The sequence below is a fragment of the Pogoniulus pusillus genome, chromosome 41 (assembly GCF_015220805.1).
Source record: "Pogoniulus pusillus isolate bPogPus1 chromosome 41, bPogPus1.pri, whole genome shotgun sequence".
Lineage (NCBI taxonomy): Eukaryota > Metazoa > Chordata > Aves > Piciformes > Lybiidae > Pogoniulus > Pogoniulus pusillus.
The window spans coordinates 6,624,510-6,645,447 of NC_087304.1; the positions used below are offsets into that span (position 1 = coordinate 6,624,510).

The window sequence follows — 20,938 nt, forward strand, 5'->3', positions numbered from 1 at the left end:
CTGGCACTGACAGCACTGGCACCACCACCCTGGCACATCCAGCCTGGTTGCACCAGCTCCCAGCAGCCTGCCCTTCACCCAGTGAGACCTCAGCACTGGCAGCCACTGGACTCAGCACCCTGGTACCTCCCAGGCCGCTGCCAGCAAGGAGGGTGGCAGCAGGGGCCATGCTCAGGGACCTTGGGGCCTGGCACCAGGCCTTGGGGTGTCTGAAGACCACCCCCACACACTGCCCCCCAGGGGAGTTTTGCCCTTCTATGGAGGGCTCCAAGCCCCTGTGGTCCCAGTGCTGTGACAGCAGTGGTCCTGGGGGGGTCACACAGCAGCAGGTGACAGTGACCTGCCTGGGGGGGGCACAGCAGCAGGAACAGGCTCCAGGCTGGCTGTGGCCTTTGGTCGTGTCCCTGCTCCTTGCTCTCAGTCGCGGGGGGGGGGTCCCCATTCACCCTGGAGGTGGCACTGGGGCAGGTCACTACCTCCCGCCCCTCCCCTAATTGCCCCGGGCACGGTGGCGGCCCCGGGAGGGGCACAGGCACAGGTCTGTGCCCAGAGCATTGGCATGTGGCACATCCTGTGACCCCCCCCGGCCGAGCGGTGCGGGGTGGGGAGGAATGGAGACCCCTCCACAGACTGACCTGGGTGGGGGGCGGGAAGGGGGGGGTCTGCTCTCCCCAGGCACATACCGGGGGAGGGGGCGGGGGGGGTGCAGGTGCCGTCGTCTTCCCCCCCCCTGCCGCCCTCTAACGGCAACGGGGCTGGAAAATCCCAACCGGGAGCGGCGGAGCCGAGCGGGGGGGGGGGGGGGGGCGGGGGCGGGATGCGGCTGCTCGGGGCCGCGCTCGGCTCCGCGCTCAGCTCTGCGCCGCCGCCGGGGATGAGGTACGGCCGCACCTGCACCCCCCCTGCACCTCCACAGCACCCCCCGGGCACCCCCCCAGCACCCCTCGACACCCCCCGGGGGTCTCGGTGGCTTTGGGGGTGGAGGAGACCCAGAGCGGAGCTGCGCCGCGGGGGAGGGGGCGAGGAGGACCTGACCTCGGGCTGGGGGGGAGCGGGGAGCGGGGCGGGGGGGGGGGGGTGCGGGGGCTGGGTGCGGCTGGGGGCAGCGATTTGATGTCGGAGGGGGCAGTTCGTGTCCCCCCTCCCCGGCTCTCCATCCGCCGTCGTGCGGCGGGCGCGGCTCCAGCCTTGGGGTCCGGCGGTGGGGGGGAGGAATCCTGGGACCCGGGAGGGGATCCGGGGGTGGGATTCGGGCAGGATTTAGCCCTCGATGAGGGGACAAAGGCTGGACAATGCCGGGGAGACCCCGGGCGGCGGCGGGGGGGCAGCATCGGCCGTCCTCATCTTCATCACCGTCCTCATTCCTCATCTTCATCCCCATCCTCATCTTCATCCCCACCCTGCGGGCTGGGCGATGGGGGGGCAGCTGTGTCAGAGGCGGGGGGGGGTCCCTGCTGGGGTGGAATCATTCCTCCTCCCCCCCCCCCTTCCCGGATGCGAGGTCCTGGTGCTCCTCATCCCAAACCCTCGGCCCCGGCGCCGCTGGCATTGGGGCTGAGCCCCGGAGCTGGACCCCCCCCAAAAAAAACCCTGTCCCCGAAATCTGCATCCACCCCCCCAGAATCTCTGCCCCCAAACCCGAACCTGCCTCTCCAAAACCTCAGCCTCTAAAGCAGCCTCCGAGCCCCACCCGGGGGCTGGGGGGGGACCCCAGCGGTGAGAGTGCTGTGTCCCCAGGCAGGGAAGGGACATTCCCATCCCCCCCCCCCCGCATGCGGGGTGCCAGCTGAGTGCTGCCTGGGCACAGAGCGGTGCCATCCCTGCCCCCCGTGCCCACGGGTGTGCGAGTGGGGTGGGCGAGCTGGGCCGGGAGGGGTTGGGGGTTTGTTCCTCTGTGGCGGGGGGGGGGGGGGGGGGGGGTCCTCTGTGCTGGATGGGGGCAGAGAGGACCCCAACAGTCACCCCAAGAGGTCCCTGCCAGGGCTCCAGGTTTGGCCAGAGGCCATGACACAGGGCGGGGGCGGGGGGGGGCTGTGGGAAAGCCTTGTCGGGGCCAGGAGAGGGCTGCGGCTGCTGCCTGGCCTGCAGGGGGGGTCGGATACGAGTCTCATCTTCCCCCCCCCCCGCCATGTAGGTCCCAAATTTGCCCCCCGATGTGCTGCCCAGGAGCAGTGTGAGATGGGGCCGGGGGGGTCTGTGTGTGGGGTCGACCTGGAGCTCCCTCGGGTGGGGTTTGCTGTGGTCGGGGGTCCCTGAGGCCCCCGGGGTCGATCAGCAGGAGCTGGTGACAACAGAGTGTTTGTTTAACGTCCCCGGGGGGCTCCGGGAGCCGCAGCCGGCGGGGGGTAGGGGGACAGGGGGGAGGGCAGGGGGCTCAGATGTGGCTTCTGATGGAGGAGGAGGAGGAGAAGGAGGATGCAGTGCTGGGGCTGAGCATGGTCCTTGTCCCCATCCCTGTCCTCATCCTTGTCCTCCCTGTCCCCATCCCTTTTCTCCCTCTCCCCATCCTTGTTCCCATCCCTGACTTCATCCCTGCCCCCATCCCTATCTTCCCTGTGCCCATCCCTGTGCCCATCCCTGTCCCCAATCCCCTCCCTCTCCCCACTGCCGTTCCCGGTGCTGCCAGGCTGGAGGGAGCTGAAGGGTGCCAGGGTCCCCGCAGCCAAGGTGGCCCTGGCACGGGTGGCACCGCGTGGTGTGGGGTGGTGGCAGCCTGGGGCTGTGCCAAAGGCTGATGCAGTGGATTGGGCAGTGCAGGGGAGGACAGAGCAGTGCAGTCAGTGGGCAGTGGGCACAGTGGGTGGAGGGGGCAGTGGGCGAGGGGCACCGTGGGTGAAGGGTGCAGTGGTCACTGGGTGCAGTGGGTGATGGGTACCGTGGGTGCAGTGGGTGCAGTGAGTGAAGGGTGCAGTGGGCACTGGGTGCAGTGGGTGCAGTGGGCAGTGCAGACACTTCTCCATCCACTGCTGTGCTGCAGCATCCACCCCGCTGGGACCTCGCTGCCAGCCCCAGGCCCCTCCAGCAGCCTCACTCAGCTCCCCTGAGCCCTGAGCCCCCTCCCGCAGCCCTGGCACCCTCCTCCCGCAGCCCTGGCACCCTCCTCCCGCAGCCCTGGCACCCTCCTCCCGCCTCCTGCCCCCGCCCTTCCCCACTGTCTAGACGCTTCGCCGGTGCCGCCCCAGCCCCTCCCCACAGGCTGCAGATCCCCAGCGCTGAACCTGGGGGGGGGGCCGGGGCTCAGACCCCCCCTTCCCCTCTCCATCAACCCCCAGCCCCCCGCCCCCCGTCTCCCCCAGGCAGGGCAGGAGCTGGGCTGGGGGCAGCTGGCAGTGTGGGGTGCCCCAGCCCTGCACTGGCAGCCCCACCCTGGGCTGGGGGTGGGGGTCCCCCCTAGACTGACCACCAGCCCGCTGAGGGGGCTGCAGCAGACACCCCCAGCCCCTCCCGTCCCGTCCTCCCCCACCCCCCCAAGCTCTTCCAGCCTCTCTACCTCCCACCCCCTGCAAAGCAGAGCTGGCACCGCAGAGCTGTGGGCATGGAGGGTCCCGGGGAGGGGGGCAGCAGCTTCGTGCCTATTCTCATACCCCCCCCCCCTCGCAGTGCAGTGGGGCTGGTGCAAGGCACTGCCTGGGCTGCCCCTGCCTGCTGCAGCGTGACACAGCACCGGGGGGGGGGCAGAGCACCCCTGGCACTGCTCAGGGTGGGGGCACCCAGTGGGCAGCCCCAGGGAGGAGGCCCACACAGCCTCCATTCTCAATTGAAATGGGGGGGGAAGTGTTCACCCTGGCTCTGAGAGGGCTGGGGGGGGGGCTGGGGGGGGGTGTGGATGTGTCCCCTCACAGGCATGCGACCCTCTCCCCCCCTCCTCAGCTTTATTCTCACTCCACTGCATCCTGCAGTGCTGACCCCCCCCCCAAGCCTGTATTTGGGGGGTGTTGGGGAGGGGTCACATTGCTGTAGCAATGGGGGGAGGGGGGGAGTGAAGGGGGGGGCCATGCTCAACCCTCATCCCACATCCATCATCCCAGCTCCTGCACCCCACACCCACAGTCCCACTCCCTCCATCCCACAGCCGTTCTCCCTCATCCTGCATCCATTCTCCTTCATCCCACCTCCATCATCCTTAAACCCCAGCTCCTGCGTCCCCCATCCCCACGCCCACAGTCCCACTTCCTTCATCCCGCACTCCTCATCCCTCATCCTGAACCTGCATCTCTCATCCTGCTCCCTCATCCCGGATCCTGCTCCCTCATCCCACACCTGTGCTCCCTCATCCTGCATCCATTTCCCCACAGCCTTCATCCCTCTTCCCAGATCCTCCCTCCCCCATCCCTCATTGTCCACCTCCCATCCCAGACCTGTATCCCACCTCCTGTTCCTCCAGCCCCCACCCCACACCCTCCACTCTTCCACCACCTCTCACCTTCACCCCTTGGGGGGGTTCTTTGTCTCCTGGAGGGTCTCTGAGAGGGTATTTTGCCCCTTGGGGGGGGTCGTTTCACCCCCTGGGGGGGGGTTCTGTTGCCCCCTGGGGAGGTATTTTACCCCTCGGGGGCTTATTTCAGCCCCTAGGGAGTTGTTTCTCTCTCGGGGGGGTTATCTGCTGCCTGGGCAGCAGTTTGGGGAGGGGGTGGGATTTGCACCGCGGGGGCTTCGTATCCCTTTGGAAACCTGATGGGGAGGGGGAGGCGCATTGGGGGGGGGAGGTAGGACGGGAGTCGGGGGGTGGGGTCAGGGATGAGAGAACACTTTGGGGTGGGGGCCAGGATGGCTCCTGGGGTGAGAAGGAGGTTCCTTGTGCCTTGGGGAGGGTGCTGGGTGCCCCCCACCGCCTGCTGGGAGCCCCCCCCAGGGGGAGGCAGTAGGGTCCCAGGGTGCCCGGCAGCTGCCATGGGGCAGGGTCTTTCGGGGGGGAGGGGGACAGGACAGGGACACCGAATCGATCTCAGCCCTGCCCCAGGCTGCCGCTGTCCCTGACCCTGCCGCCGCAGCGGGAGGCGGTGGGACCCGGGCCCGATCCTGCCCAGCGCTGAAGGGGGTGAGCAGGGGGGAGATAGAGACCCCCACACCCCCCCTCCCCCCTCCCCCATCCTCTCTGCTCTGCACCTCCCCCACCCGTGCACACCCACTGCGTTCCCGGCACTGCCAGAGGGACGCGGGGACAGCTCTCAGCCCCCAGCCTGCGCTGCCTGGGTGGCAGTGAGGGGGTCCCTGTCCCTGCGCCCCCCCAGCCCCACGGCCGTGTGTGCCAGCCTCGTGTGCCCCCTCCCCGCGGGTGCGAGACTTGGCCGCGGGCACTGCGGCACCAAAGGAGGCTTGGGGGGAGCTGGGGGCTGGTTTGAGAGGCACAAAGGGGTTTGGGGAGGGGGCGAGTGGGGCAGAATGGGGCTGGGGGTGCTGCGGGAGGAGGGGGGGACTGGATCTGGCCCTGCTGCTGCTGGAGGGGGGAGGCGAAGCGGGAGGTGGTTCGGAGGAGCAGAAGACAAAAGCAAGACAAAGGGGGAGGGGAGCGCAGCGCTGAGAGGCTGCGGAGGGTGGGAACCAGGCAGGGGGGGCAGGGGGGGCTGGGGGCTGCCTGCCTGCGTCGGAGGCGGTGGTGGGGGAATGCCAGGGCCGGACGCCGCCCCCCATGCTGGCATTGCCCCTCCTGGGAGGCTCGGGGGGGGGGGGGGCACCAGCTCTTGCTGGGGTAACCTGCCCCGAATTTCGGGGGCGCAGGGAGCAGTCCCCTGCGCTGCGCTGCGGCCGCGGTAGGGAGGGGGTGGGGGTGAGCACCTTGGGGTGCTGCCCACCTGCTCCCCCACACGCCCCCCCTGCAGGTGCTGGAGGGGGTGAAGATGTCTGGCTCCATCGCCTCGTACGACCAACTGGTGCGGCAGGTGGAGGCGCTGAAGAAGGAGAACAGCCACCTGCGGCGGGAGCTGGAGGACAACTCCAACCACCTCTCCAAGCTGGAGAATGAGACCTCGGATATGAAGGTGCTGAGCGGACCCCGGGAGGGTCACACACACGGACCCTGCCCGTGGAGGGTGGGGGGCGGCTGCTTCCCCCCTTCTTCCACCCTCCCACATCTCCACCCCTCTTTCAGGAGGTCCTGAAGCACCTCCAGGGCAAGCTGGAGCAGGAGGCGAGGGTGATGGTGTCCTCGGGGCAGACGGAGGTCCTGGACCAGCTGAAAGGTGGGTGCCAGGGTGGGGGAGGGAGGGAGTGGAAGGGGGGGGGGTGTCCTGCGCTGAGCCCACCTTCACACCGCTGCCGCCGTTCCCAGCCCTGCAGATGGACATCAGCAGCCTCTACAACCTCAAGTTCGCCCCGGAGGTGGCTGGAGCTGGGCGCAGTGCCGAGGACAGCCCAGCGCCGGCACCAGTGCCCCACCGGGATGGCGCCGGGGACCTGGGCAGAGCCTCACTCCGCATGCTGGAGGAGCTTGACCGGGAGAGGTGACGGCCGGGGAGGGCTGGCTGGGGGCTGGGGGCTGGGGGGGCCACGCTGACAGGTTTCTCCCTCCCAGGTGCTTCTTGCTGGGTGAGATCGAGAAGGAGGAGAAGGAGAAGGTCTGGTACTATGCCCAGCTGCAGAGCCTGGCGACGCGCCTGGACGAGCTGCCCCACGTCGAGACGGTGAGCGGGGGAGGGGGCGCGGGGGGGTGGGCGGAGCACCCTGGCAGCAGATATGGGGGCGCAGGCAGGAGCCTGCTCCCTCCAAACCGCCTCTGCCCTCCCTGCAGTTCTCCATGCAGATGGATCTGATCCGGCAGCAGCTGCAGTTCGAGGCGCACCACATCCGCTCGCTGATGGAGGAGCGCTTCGGCACGGCCGACGAGATGGTGCAGCGGGCACAGGTCAGCTGCCCCCCGCCCTCCTCACACCTCCTCGGCCTCTACCCCTGGTGCCCGAGCTGCCTTCCCTCCCCGTCCTGTCCTCTCCAGCCCTCTGCACCCTCAAACGCAGCTTCCTGCACTCTTCTCCTTTGCACCCTCGCACCCAGGTCCTCGCACCCACAAATGCAGCTTCCTGCACTCTTCTCCCTGCACCCTGATGCCCAGCTCCCTGCTCCCTGATGCCCAGCTCCCTGCACCCTGATGCCCAGCTCCCTGCACCCTGATGCCCAGCTCCCTGCACCCTGATGCCCAGCTCCCTGCACCCTCAAACTCAGCTCTTTGTACCCAGCTCCTCAAACCCTCAAATTCAACTTCTTGCCCCCACCCTGTTTCACCCTCAAACTCACTTTACCCTTGCACCCAACTCCTTGCACCCCCAAAATGCAGCTTCCTGCACCCAGCTCCTTGCACCCTCAAACTCAGCTCTTGGCACTCTTGCAGCCAGCTCCTTGCACTCTCAGACTCAGTTCCTGGCACCCTTGCACCCAGCTTTTGCCACCCTTGCAGCCAGCTCCATGCCCTCTTACCACCCCTCCGTGCACCCTCACACCCACCCCTGACCCACTGCACCCAGCTGCCCCCCTGAGCCTTGGCACCCTCACGCCTGGCTCTGGGGGTGCTGGAGGCACAGGGAGAGTGCTCATCTCTTGCCAACACCTGCCCTGCCCCCCCAGATCCGTGCCTCCCGGCTGGAGCAGATCGACAAGGAGCTGATGGAGGCGCAGGACAAGGTGCAGCAGCCGGAGCCGCAGGTAGCAGGGATGGGGCTCGGTGGGGCTGGGGTGAGCCTGGGGAGGCTGGAGGAGGGGACCCACCACAACCTGCCCCCCCGCCCCCCGCCATTGTCCCTGTGCTGTCCCCAAGCAGACAGCCAGGGCTTTGTGTGGCTCGGGCACCGTGAAATGGGCAGTTGCCATGGAGACGAGAAGTAGGCCATGGAGCACAGCGGGCGGGCGCTGGGGTGGCTCCGGCAGCATCTGCCGGCCAGGGGAGCTGCCAGGGCGGGCACCCTGCCACCGGCGCCGCCATGGCCCTGCCACTGCCCTAGTCCTGTGCCTGCCACTGCTGTGGCCCTGCCCCTGCACTTCCATAGCCCTGCCACTGCTGTAGTCCTGTCCCTGCCACTGCCATAGTCCTGCCACCACCACTGCTATGGTCCTGTCACTGCCACTGCCATGGCCCTACCACTGCCACAGTCCTGCCATCACTACTGCCATGGTCCTGCCACTGCCATAGTCATGGTCCTGCCACTGCCGTGGTCCTGCCACCACTACTGCCATGGTCCTGCCACTGCCATAGTCATGGTCCTACCACTGCCGTGGTCCTGCCACCACTACTGTCATAGCCCTGCCACAGTCCTGTCTCCACCACTGCCCCACCACCACCCCCAGCCTTGCTGCCTCCCCCACAGCCCACACTGCCCCCTCCATCTCCAGCCCACACAAGCAGCTCTGTGGGGCTCAGCCCCAGCCCTGCTGCCCACTCCCTCCTCATCCATACTTCTCCTTTCCCGAGCCTGTTGCTGTGGCTGCCTCCCCCCTCCCCCAGTCAGCCTCCATTTCAGCTTAAAATACAGCCCTGGCACTGATGGCAGTGCCAATCACACCGGCTGGGAAAGGCTGCCCAGTTTAATGGCACCAGCAGGTTCCTGAAGAGCAGGGATGGGGCTGGGTAGGAGGGATGGGGCTGGGTAGGGAGGGCAAGGGCAGCTCATTGCAACCCCTCCCCACCCGCCCCCTGCCTCTGCAGCTCTGTGGGAAGGTGCCTGGCATGGAAGGGGATGGCAGCCTGGACCCCCCAACCCACCCCGAGGAGGGCGGCAGCAGCCTGGGCAGCAGCAAGGTGAGGGAGGGAAGCCGAAGCCCAGCTGGGGTGGCCTTGGTGTGGCAGAGGGTTGTGTGTCTGGGCTTTGGGAGGGGGAGGTGGCATTATGTAACCCCCCCTTGTCCCCCTGCCACAGGTGGAGGTGGTCTTCTGGCTGCTGTCCATGCTGGCCACGCGGGACAAGGAGGATATGTCCCGCACGCTGCTGGCCATGTCCAGCTCCCAGGAGAGCTGCTTGGCCATGCGCAAGTCTGGCTGCCTGCCCCTGCTGGTCCAGATCCTGCACGACTCCGACGGCGAGCCAGGGCCCCCCGAGAGCCCCTCGGGTGCCAAGGATGCCCGCATGCGTGCCAACGCTGCCCTGCACAACATCATCTTCTCCCAGCCCGACGAGGGCCAGGCCAAGAAGGAGATGAGAGTGCTGCATGTGCTGGAGCAGATCCGCTCCTACTCGGAGACCTGCTGGGACTGGCTGCAGATGCAGAGCAGGGATGCAGGCAGAGGTCCTGAGGGTGGCACGGGTAGGAGGGCAGAGAGTCTGCCAGCCTCTGTGTGTGTGTGTGCAGGGTGTGGCGATGGCGTCAGAACCTGGGGCTGATCCCCCCCCACACTTCTCAGGGTCTGTCGAACAGGGCTGGGGAGGAGCAGCTGATGGGGCTGGGGGCGTTCAGCCTGGAGCAGGCTGAGGGAGACCTCATTGCTCTCTGCAGCTCCCTGAGAGGAGGCTGCAGCCAGGTGGGGGTTGGGCTCTGCTCCCCACACCAAGAGGAAATGGCCTCAAGTTGCCCATGGGGAGCTTTAGGTTGGCCATGAGGAACAAATTCTTCCCCTTGAGGGCTAAGACCTGGCCCAGGCTGCTCAGGGCAGGTGGTGGAGTCCCCATCCCTGGAGAGGTTTCAGAGCCATGGAGATGCCTCAGGACTGGGTTCGTTGGTGCCCTGGCAGTGGTCTGAGAGGTCTTTTCCAGCCTTACCAACAACTCCACGATCCTCTCTGCAGCACCAGTGCCCATCGAGCCCCAGATCTGCCAGGCCACCTGTGCCATCATGAAGCTCTCCTTTGACGAGGAGTACCGGCGGGCCATGAACGAGCTGGGTGAGTCTGGCATGAGGGCTCCACCCTGCTGCTATGCCAGCCCTGCCCACCCTCCTCCCTGCCGCTGTGCCAGCAGCTCTCAGGAGGGGCTCACCTGAGTCCCCTCTCCCCGTCCTGTCCCGTCCCACCCCGCAGGAGGGCTGCAGGCGGTGGCTGAGCTGCTGCAGGTGGACTATGAGATGCACAAGATGACCAACGACCCCCTGAACCTGGCACTGCGGCGCTACGCGGGCATGGCCCTCACCAACCTCACCTTCGGCGACGTGGTCAACAAGGTGAGGCGGAGCCAGGGGAGCTGCCGGGTGGGGACGGGACCCGGCGGCTGTGGTGTCACTTTTCACCACCATCACCTTCCTCACAGGCAACGCTGTGCTCCCGCCGGGGCTGCATGGAGGCCATCGTGGCTCAGCTGGGCTCTGACAGCGAGGAGCTGCACCAGGTGGGTGCTGGTGCTCCATGGGGGCTCCCCTGGGGAACAAGGGGATGGTCACTGTGCCCACCCACCCACTCACCCTGCTGTGCCCTCCCAGGTGGTCTCCAGCATCCTGAGGAACCTCTCCTGGCGAGCTGACATCAACAGCAAGAAGGTGCTGCGGGAGGTGGGCAGCGTGGCCGGGCTGATGCGGTGTGCGCTGCACGCCGGCAAGGTGAGCCCCAGGGCAGGGTGGGTGCCAGGGTGGCTGAAGCTTGTGGTGCTAGGACGAGGGAGAGATCCTACAGGAAGGCTTCAGAGGGACTGTTCCTGAGGGTGTTTACAGACAGGACAAGGGGGGAACGGTTTGGAGTTGAGGGAGAGCAGGGTTAGAGTGGAGCTGAGGAAGTCCTTGAGTAGGAGAGTGCTGTGCAGCCTGGGGAAGGCTCCAGGGAGAGCTCAGAGCAGCATTCCAGGACCTGAAAGGGCTGCAAGAGAGCTGGGGAGGGACTTTTGGCAAGGGCTGGGAGTGCCAGGGGAGAGTGAGAGTGGAGAGGAGGAGGAGGAGGAAGAACTTGTTGAGAGGGAGGGTTGGGGAGAGACTTGCACAGGTTTGCCCAGGGAGGTTGTGGAGCACAGGATGAGGGACGATGGCTTTGAGCTGGGAGAGGGGAGAGGAGGGTGGGGAGAGACTGGCAGAGGTTTGCCCAGGGAGGTGGTGGAGCACAGAAGCACCGAATGGGATCTTAGATCCCATTCGGTGCTTCTGTGCTCCACCACCTCCCTGGAGGTGCTCAGCTTAGCACAGGGCAGGGGACAGGTGTGGGTGGGGTTAGCCCAGGACAATCTTTCAAGTCCCTTCCAACCCAACCCACTCTACAATTCCACGGTGGGGGCTGATGAGCTTGGGGGGGGGTATCCCTCACCCTGGCACAGGAGTCGACGCTGAAGAGCGTCCTGAGCGCGCTGTGGAACCTGTCGGCGCACAGCACGGAGAACAAAGCTGCCATCTGTGCCGTGGAGGGAGCCTTGGGCTTCCTGGTCAGCACCCTGACCTACAAGTGCCAGAGCAACTCGCTGGCCATCATCGAGAGCGGAGGGGGCATCCTCAGGAACGTCTCCAGCCTCGTCGCCACCCGCGAGGACTACAGGTGAGGGTCACTCCAGGGTGGCACTGCCGCCGAGGGCGGGCTCCGGGCACTGCCCCGGCGGTCACAGGTCGCCCTTTTTGTCCCGCAGGCAGGTGCTGAGGGACCACAACTGCCTGCAGACGCTGCTGCAGCACCTGCGCTCGCACAGCCTCACCATCGTCAGCAACGCCTGCGGCACCCTCTGGAACCTGTCCGCCCGCAGCCCCCGCGACCAGGAGCTGCTGTGGGACCTGGGGGCCGTCAGTATGCTGCGCAACCTCATCCACTCCAAGCACAAGATGATCGCCATGGGCAGCGCCGCGGCGCTCCGCAACCTCCTCACCAACCGCCCCCCCAAGTACAAGGACGCCGCCGTGGTCTCGCCGGGCTCCTGCATGCCCTCGCTCTACATGCGCAAGCAGAAGGCTCTGGAGGCCGAGCTGGATGCCAAGCACCTGGCCGAGACCTTTGACACCATGGAGAAGCAGAGCCTGAAGAGCCAGAGCATGAAGAAGCCGGCGCGGCACATGGAGAGCCTGGTGAAGGACTACGCCTCCGACTCCGGCTGCTTCGACGACGATGAGGTGCCCAACATCTCCACCGGCGTGGAGACGGCCAGCGCCTCCGTCCTCTCCATGTTCCTCAGCTCCTCCTTCCTGCAGGGGCAGGCCCTGCCGCGGGCACTGGCGCAGAGGCGATGCCCGGAGCCGGAGAAGGAGGGCGGCAGCAAGCTGGGCGAGCCCAAGAAGCCAGCGCTGCCGGAGGACGACGTCTCGCTGGCCGCCGAGAAGCTGGCCAACAAGATCTCCAGCACGGTGGCCAAGATCGACAAGCTGGTGGAGGACATCTCTACCATGCACACGTCCTCAGACGACAGCTTCAGCCTCAGCTCGGAGGACCACTGCCTGGACTGGCAGTACGGCCCCGAGGAGGCACACGAGGCCCGCGCCCAGTCCTGCTCGCCCTGCCGCCTGTCGGACGCCGGCGGCTTCGCCAAGCGGGAGAGCCTGAGCCGGGCGCACACCCTGCTGCGGCTGAAGACAGCCTACACCAGCCTGTCCAACGACAGCCTCAACAGCGGCAGCACCAGCGACGGCTACTGCACCAAGGAGCACATGAAGCCCTGCACCAGGGCTGCCTTCCTCGACTACCGGGACGAGCTGCAGCGGTACCAGAAGCGGCCGAGCCGGCTCGACCTCAAGAGCATCCTGGGCGGCAAGGCGGAGCGGGTGGAGCCCTCCGTGCCCAAGGGCAGGGACCCGGCCGAGCCGGAGAGGCTGGAGCAGCCAGGCGTGCCCGAGCGGGCCAAGAAGACAGTGACCTTCCCCAGCCCCAGGGCGCTGGAGAAGGAGCCCGAGCGGCAGAAGGAGACCGGCAGCAAACCCCCCGCTGACCTCCAGGTCCACACCATCAAACTCTCCCCGTCCTACCAGCACATCCCACTGCTCGAGAGCCTGGCCAAGAGCAGCGGCCACCACCCCTCCCTGCTGGGCAAGAAGCAAGCCTGGCTCCCCCCTGCGCTGCTGCAGACAGCTGAGAGCTTGAGCAAGATCCCCGAGAAGCTTCCTGCCCACCCTCCAGCCACGGCGGAGCAAGAGTCGGTGCAGAAGTACTCGGTGGAGGACACTCCCATCTGCTTCTCCAGGTGCAGTTCCCTCTCCTCCCTCTCCTCAGCAGACAATGTTTTGGATGGGCAGAGCCACAGTGAGAACGACCTGGACAGTGACTCCTCCCTGGAGATCCTGGAGATGGAGGAAGGGGATGCAGAAGATGAGGATGGGAGGCAGGAGAAGGAGAAAGCGGATCCCGATCCGGCCATGCTGGCAGGGATTTCCCAGCCCATCACCATCCCCTTCCCGAAGCGGGACAAGATCTTCCTGCGGGAGTCATCGCCGTCGCGGCAGGAGGACCTTACCCCCTCCAGCTCCTCGGAGAACTACATCCAGGAGACACCGCTGGTGATGAGCCGCTGCAGCTCCGTCAGCTCCCTGGGCAGCTTCGAGAGCCCTTCCATCGCCAGCTCCATCCAGAGCGACCCCTGCAGCGAGATGATCAGCGGCACCATCAGTCCCAGCGAGCTGCCCGACAGCCCCGGGCAGACCATGCCGCCCAGCCGCAGCAAGACGCCCCTCTTCGAGCTGGGCTGCCAGCCGGAGAAGGAGACCAGCCAGTTCAACATCCAGTGGGAGAACAACGTCAAGAAGTTCATGGAAATCACTGACTTCAAGGAGCGCTTCCAGCTGCCCCAGGACCTGGACTCCATGGTCTACTTCACGGTGGAGAAACCCAACGAGAACTTCTCCTGCGCCTCCAGCCTGAGCGCCCTGCCCCTGCATGAGCACTACGTGCAGAAGGACGTGGAGCTGAAGCTGATGCCCACCTTCCCGGAGAAGAACAGCCTCAACTTCGCGGCCCACGAGAAGCGGGAGGAGCGGCGGGAGGAGCGGTACCTGGAGGGCCGGCGGCGAGCCGAGCGCCCCGAGCCGCCGTCCGACGACGACATCGAGATCCTGAAGGAGTGCATCAGCTCCGCCATGCCCTCTCGCTTCCGCAAGGTGAAGACCTCGCTGCTCTCCGGCCAGGTGCTGCACCCCCAGACCAAGAAGCCGGTGCACGTCCCTGTCTACATGCTGGTGCCAGCCCACGCCCACGCCGCTGTCCCCAAGCACCTGCGCGCCGCCGCCCGCGACCTCTTCAGGGACGATGACTCCTTCACCGACTCAGCCGACGGCACCCCGGGCAATTTCTCCAGCGCCGCCTCTCTGAGCGACGAGACCCTGCGCTACCCGCCCGCCGAGGATGCCGAGCGCCCCCGCGGGCTGTCTGAGGGGCACCGTGAGGCGGGCAGCGCTGGCACCATCCCAGCCAGGAGAGCTGCCTCTGGCAGCTCGGCACCCGCCCGGCTGAGCTCAGCCTGCAAGGGGAAAGCAGGGTCCAGCCGCGGGCCAAGCGGGGAGAGAAAGCAGGGCCAGCCCCCCGCGAAGAGCGGAGCCAACCTGGAGCTGGAGGTGGGGAGGCCCAGTGGTGCCTCTGGAAGGAAGGATGCTCCCCAGGAGGACGAGGTGGCCTTCCAGTCGCTGTGCCACACCACGCCGACGGAGGAAGCCGTCTACTGCTTCTACGAGCAGGACTCAGACGAGCTGCCCGAGGTGGGCAGGGAAAGGTCTGGCAGCAGAGCCCAGCCTGGCAGGGCACCCGGGAGGGAGCGCTGGGGTGGCTCCATCCCCCGGAGGGAGCCCGAGCCTGGCCCCCGGCCAGCGAAGACAAAGCCACAGAACAACCTCATCGCCGACGAGACTCCACCCTGCTACTCCCTCAGCTCCTCCATGAGCTCCCTGAGCGATGCCAACCTCTCCGACGGCAAGGAGCGGGGCCAGCCCTGCGGCAAAGCCCCGCGGCCGCGGTCAGCCACGGTGTCACTGGGGAAGGGAGGCTCCCCCAGCTCCCCCAGCCTCAACTCGGAGGATGACCTGCTGCAGAAGTGCATCGGCTCGGCCATGCCCAAGCGCCGGCGGCCCTCGGCTCGCCGCAGGGTGCCGGAGCGCAAGCAGAAGCCGTCGAGTGCTGGCGGGAGGGAGCGGAAGGCCGAGGCCAAGCATCGCCCCACCGAGGACGCCGAGTCTGAGCGGGGCTCGGACCTGGACAGCGTGGAGTGGCAAGCCATCCAGGAGGGGGCCAACTCCATCGTCACCTGGCTGCATCAGGCTGCTGCCTCGCTTTCACGGGAGCCTTCCTCCGAGTCCGACTCCATCCTCTCCTTCATGTCGGGGCTCTCGGTGGGCTCCACCCTGCAGCTGTCCCTGGGCAGGCAGGAGAAGCAGCGAGCCAGCAGCCTGGGCAGCCGCGATGCAGCCAGGAGGGAGCGCAGCAAGAGCCGCCCAGAGAGGAAGGAGCCGCCGGGGGCTCGCCCTCCCGGCCGAGGGAGCACCAGGGCAGAGCAGAGCCCAGCCCCCGCCAAGCCGGTGCCCAACCTGCCGGTGGTCTTCCGTGGCAGGACTGTCATCTACATGCCCAACCTGGCCAAGGATGCCCCCAGCCCAAGGGGCACCCCAAAGAAGAGCCCCGCGGCCAAGCCCGAGGCGTCGCCAGCCAAGAACCTCTCCCTGAGCCAGCAGCGCTCGCGGAGCCTGCACCGGCTGGGCAAGCCCCCCGAAAGCGGGGACCTGGCACTGCCCAAGAGGAGCACGACGCCCCCCGCCCGCATCGGCAAAGGACCCCCCTCCTCGGGCTCCTCCCGCACCTCCACCCCCTCCCAGCATGCTCCCAAGAAGCTGCCATCGCCCTCCCAGACCACCAAGCAGGCTGTGGGCAGGGTGGGCAGCTCACCCTCACCCCCGGGACCCCCGGCCAGAGCCCCAGCCCCCAGGTCCCCTGCCCCCAAGCAGTCCAAGACGCAGAAGTCTCCTGTCCGCATCCCCTTCATGCAGAAGCCCAGCAGGAAGGCGCTGCCAGGCCGGGGCACCATGCCCGTGCTGCAGGAGCAGGCGGACGGCAGCAAGGCACGGGGCAGCGGGCAGGGAGCGCCAGGGGGCGGGCGGCTGAACCTGGTGCGGATGTCCTCCGCCCGTTCCAGCGGCAGCGACTCGGACCGCTCGGGCTTCCTGCGCCAGCTCACCTTCATCAAGGAGTCCTCCAGCCTGCTGCTGCGGCACCGCTCCGAGCTCGGCCCGGCGCAGCCTTCGGCCTCCTCGCTGCCTCGCCGCGCGTCCCCGCAGCGCAGCAGAGCCACCCTCCCGGCAGTCTTCCTCTGCTCCTCCCGCTGCGACGAGCTCAAGGCGGCCAAGCCAGCAGCCGCCAGCCCACGGCCCCTCGTCACCAGAGCCCTGCCCGGCGGCAAAGCCTCCGCCGGGGCCAAGCCGCCGCGGAGAACCAGCTCCGAGAGCCCGTCCCGGCTGCCGGTGAAGACCGGCGCGGCTGCACCGGAGCCCTTCAAGAGGTACTCGTCCTCGCCCAACATCAGCGTGGCACGGCGGACCGGCAGCCCTTCCTCCGTGCTCTCCGCCCGCTCCGAGGCTTCGGCGCAGCGGCAGCGGCGGCAGCCCGAGACGGTGCCCGACGGGCAGCCGGAGAAGCCGCCGGTGGTGATGATGAAGGGCACATGGCGGAGGATTCGGGACGAGGACATCCCCCACATCCTCAAGAGCACTCTGCCTTCCTCTGCCCTGCCGCTGGCGGGCACCGGTGAGGAGGAGGAGGAAGAGGAGGAGCGCCCCGGCACCCCCAGGAAGACCAGCGACGCCGTGGTGCAGACCGAGGACTTCTCCACCACCAAGACCAACTCCAGCACTTCTCCCACGCTGGAGACCCGGGAGGGACCCCCCCACCCCCGCGCTGCCTGCGACGGCGAAGCTCTGGCCCCCGCCAAGGCCACCCTGCCCATCTCCTTCGGCCACGAGGCGCCCCCGGGGACCTTCCCCGCCAGCCGGCACAGCTCCCCGAGCAGAGCTGCCCGAGTGCCCCCCTTCAACTACGTGCCCAGCCCCATGGCGCTGCCGGCGGACACGGCGGTGGAGAAGATCCAGGCTTGAGCAGCTGCCGCGGACGAAGCTCCTGCTGGAGGGCTCCGTAACGCCTCCGGCCCCGCAGGAGCTGGCCAGGACTGTGCCGGGGCAGGGGACAGTGACACAGGACGGGATGGGGACCAGCAGGTCACCCCCCAGCCGCTGCCTGCCCCAGCTGGGGCCTCGCTGTCCTGGTGCACTGCACTGCACTGCACTGCACTGCACTTCCCAGTGCCGAGGACTGGGCAGAGGAGGGTCGAGGGGGGTCTGAGGCTGATGCCCTGAGCTGGAGTGAGTCTTGGCGACCCTTCCCCACGAGGGACATTCTGAAGGGAGGAGTTTGTATCTCCATGCCCCCCCCCGCCCCATCCTGCTCACCCAGGCAGAGGCTGAACCAGCACTGATCAGGGCCTGATCCTGCCCTCTGGGAGCTGTCATGCTGCACCCCAGTGCCAGGTCTCTGCCCCATGCTTCAGCTTGTCCTGGCACCAGCACTCAGCTCTTCACTAATCCCAGCTCATCTATTAGCAGGGGGGGAGGGAAGGGCTGGAGCAGTGCAGGGAGAAGCTTCCTGAGGGCAAAGAGCAAGGCCGTGGGCATGTGGGGGTCAGGACCCCCCGATTTGTGCTGCTGGAGGCTCCTCATTAAGGCCTGTGGCTGGCTGCTGGTGGGTGACTCACAGCCGTGGTGCCTGCACTGGCACAAGCTGGTGCTGGGTGGAAGTGGCACTGGAGAAGCAGGGTAGGGGCTCAGCGGTGCCCAGCTGGGGGCTTGCAGGACTCATCCTGGGTGGCTGCTCACAGGGTCCTGTCACTGGGCCAGGGAGCTGCCCTGGGAGGGGGGCACGGTGCTGAGATGGCACTGGGGGTGCCCAACCCCTGGAGAAGGGTCTGGGACCCCTCACCCTCATCTGCAGCCCCCCCCCCCCCGGGTGGGAGAGCCCTGACCTGGTTGGCAGCTGTGGACACAAATCCACTCAGGACTGGATTGCAGCCACGAGCGGGGGGGGCTGCAGCCCCAAAGCCCTGGGGACAGCCTCCTGCTGCCATGGGATGGAGGGGGGGTGGGGTGGGTTGTGCAGGGACCCCCCCCACCATCCAGGTACTCCCCAACCCCCCCACTCTGTGCTCCCCCAACCTCTTGCTTCCCTCCCAGTTTGCCCACCCCAGGGTATGGATGGGGAGGACCTGTGGGGTGAAGCCCCTGGGGGGGGCTGCAGGGACAGGTGTGGGGTGATGGAGCCATGGGGATACCCACGGGGGGGTGTGGGGACATAGCAAGGGGCTCTGGAGAGTGGCACCAGGGCTGTGGGGGTACAAACTGAGGTTAGGAGGACACCAGGGCTGTGGGGACATGGGTGGGGGCCCCCAGGGATGTGCACCAAGGCCTTGGGGGGGGGGAGGGTACACACTGGGCACCTTGGCTCTGGTGGTGGCTGGCACAGTGACCCTGAGAAGAGGGGACAGAGCCCCTGGGGGCCACTACACATCCCCACTGCCAAGCACAGGACGTGCCAGGAGTCCCCACACAGCATCGCCCAGGTGCCAGCCGTGGCCTTGGCTGCAAGCCCCAGCACCAGCCCTGCTCCTGCCCAGCTTCCTGTTGGCATCAGCCCTTCCTCTGCCCACAGTGCCACCGGCTCCTGGGGTGCCCTGTGACCCCCTCCTCTGTATCTATGTACCAAGGATGTTCTTTTCCCAGGACTCTGGACAGTGTTAACAATTAAAGCCAACCTCTGTACATAGAAGGGCTGGGCTGGGCTGTCTGTCCCTCCACCTGGGCTGTCTGTCCGTCTGGGCTGTCTGTCCCTCTGCCTGGGCTGTCTGCCTGGGCTGTCTGTCCCTCTGCCTGGGCTGTCTGTCCCTCTGCCTGGGCTGTCTGTCCGTCTGTCTGCCTGGGCTGTCTGTCCAGCCCGGGCTCTGCCCACCCTGGGTTGATCTCCCAGCCCTGGGGGAGCCCCAGCCCAGCGCAGCATCCTCTGGATCCATTGCTTGTGCCTCACAGCCGAGGTGGCCACCGGCGGGCGGAAGGGGTCGGTGCAGCCCCTGCCGGCGAAGGGCAGGACCCCAGCCACGGCTGCCTGCTGCCCGCGCACCGAGGGACCCCCAGAGTCACCCTGGGCGGAGGCGGCAGTGAGGAGCAGACCCTCAGCAAGGGGGCATGGACCCCCTCACAGAGCGTCCTGCTCCTCTGCCGGGGGTGAACAGCCTCCTTGGCACCCCCCGCACCCCGAGAACGCTGGCTCCGGGTGGGCATGGAGCTCTGCAGCCACTCGGTCCCTTGGCCGCCCCCCCTGGCTCCGCACCTTGGAGGGGGCTGAGCCCCGGCGGTGCCCCTGGAAGCAGACCATGGTGGGGGCGATGTGGCCGCTCCAGAAGCGGCTGCTGTTGCACATCCTGGCATCCAGCACCGCCGCCTCAGCTCCTGCAGCGTGGGCGAGAGCCCCCCGTGCCCGAGGACCCCCCAGCCTGCCAGGCTGCACCGCGCCCCCGCTGCCGGCTCCTGCCTCTGCAGCCTGATGAGCTTCGAGTCCTGCTCAGCTTCACCTCCCCCTCCAGCTGCAGGCAGGGGGGAGGGGACAGTGTCAGACCCCCCCCGGCATGGTGGGGGGGCTGCCAGGGGGCACCCCGTGGTGGTGAGTGGGTAGCTGAGGGGGGGGGGCACTGGGCTAGCACAGCAGCGGGGGGCACAGGGAGATGGCACCGAGCCCCGAGAGCGCTCAGAGGTGTGCAGAGGAAGTGGCACCCAGCAGCTGCGAGCCCCTCCCTGGGCACCCCCTCTGGCACTGCTGGTGGCCACACTCCTCCAGCCCCGCGGCAAACCCTGCCCCGCAGCTGGCACCAGACCCACCTTGTGCAGGAGCAGGTCGTGTTCCAGCCCCACAACCACGGTGCCAACAGCCTCCTGCCTGCCCCGTGGCACAAGGTGGCCGCTGGGGAGGGCCTGATGCTGGCCACAGCCTGCTGGAGCCCCCACCAGGCCCCTCAGCCACTCGCTCCCCCCCGTGCCCACGCTGGAAGCAGTGGGCAGCTGTCAGCACCCAGCGTGGGCTCAGCAGGGCACCCCCACAGGCATGGACCCCCCCAGACTGGAGGGACACCAGGTAGGGCCGGGAGTGGGGCCTGGCCTCGTGTCCCCCCATGACCAGAGCTGGCTGGAGCCAGCCCTGCCCTGCTGGCTTCGGGGCGGGTCCCAAAGCAGCACCTCCCTGTGCTCCCAGCAGCTCCACCCACACCCCCACCCGTGGGCAGTGATGCCACCAGGCACCCCGAGCCCACCCCCAGTGCTCACCCGAAGGGAGGCTCAGCAGCAGCAGCAGCAGCAGCAGCAGCCCCAGGCTGTCCCCCAGCCCCATCCCTGCTCTCTGTGCCAGCAGCAGTGGCACTGTGCTGGCAGGGGGGGTTGGCACCTCGCACCCCAGAGTGGCACAGGGGCACAGTCCCCTGCCGAGGGCGGCAGGAAGGGGAAGGGGCAGCCACAAAGTAACCCAGGGCTGGAAACCCTCCCCAGAGCACCCCAGGGCTTCACCTGGACTGCACCACGGCGTGGGGCGGAGGGACAAAAGAGAGCAGCCTGAGCTCTGCGGGGAGGCTTTTAATGGCACCGCAGACAAAGCCCAGCGCTGGCTCAGCTCTTCCCACCGCCGGCAGCCGCAGGGTGGCACAGCTCTGCTCCTGCCCCCACGGCTGGGAGGGCAGCAGGACCCAAAGGAGCTCAAAACCTGGACCTGGGCCCCTGAACAGGCAGCAAAACCAGAGCCCAGCTCCTAAAAGGGCTGGAAAATCACAGCCAGGACCCCACCCAGGCTGGAAAATCAGGACCTAGAGCCCAGACAGGCTGAAAGAAGCAGGAGCTGGAGCCCAGACAGGCTGAAAGAAGCAGGAGCTGGAGCCCAGACAGGCTGAAAGAAGCAGGAGCTGGAGCCCAGACAGGCTGAAAGAAGCAGGAGCTGGAGCCCAGACAGGCTGGGGAAACCAGGAGCTGCATCCTGAGCAGGCTGAGAAGCCAGAGCCTAGACCCCACAGGGGCTGGATAAACCCAGGATCTGAGTCCTGAACAGGCTGGGGAACTGATCTCCAGCCCCCAGCACCCAAAG

The 20,938-nt window shown here is 67.5% G+C and overlaps 2 protein-coding genes across 3 annotated transcripts; one reads left to right on the forward strand and one right to left on the reverse strand.

The window, feature by feature from the left end:
- Positions 1–813: 813 nt before the first annotated feature.
- On the forward strand, positions 814–18,589 carry APC2 (APC regulator of WNT signaling pathway 2). 2 transcript variants are annotated; one of them, XM_064175349.1, is made up of 15 exons: positions 814–879; positions 5,820–5,978; positions 6,089–6,179; positions 6,269–6,440; positions 6,512–6,620; positions 6,728–6,841; positions 7,555–7,632; positions 8,630–8,722; positions 8,841–9,225; positions 9,704–9,799; positions 9,935–10,074; positions 10,161–10,238; positions 10,330–10,446; positions 11,148–11,362; positions 11,451–18,589. In XM_064175349.1, exons 2-15 carry the CDS (start codon positions 5,838–5,840, stop codon positions 16,867–16,869), a joined length of 7,248 nt encoding a protein of 2,415 aa, XP_064031419.1. In that variant the 5' UTR covers positions 814–879; positions 5,820–5,837; the 3' UTR covers positions 16,870–18,589. The 2 variants fall into 2 exon arrangements, with proteins under 2 accessions (XP_064031419.1, XP_064031420.1); XM_064175350.1 differs by lacking the exon at positions 814–879 and adding an exon at positions 4,802–5,038.
- Positions 17,653–20,197, reverse strand: LOC135192055 (granzyme M-like). Its single transcript, XM_064174877.1, is given in 7 exon segments — positions 17,653–17,673; positions 18,770–18,958; positions 19,148–19,263; positions 19,266–19,367; positions 19,370–19,400; positions 19,693–19,750; positions 19,851–20,197. Coding segments are annotated over 7 exon segments (864 nt in total).
- Between the last annotated feature and the right edge of the window lie 741 nt (positions 20,198–20,938).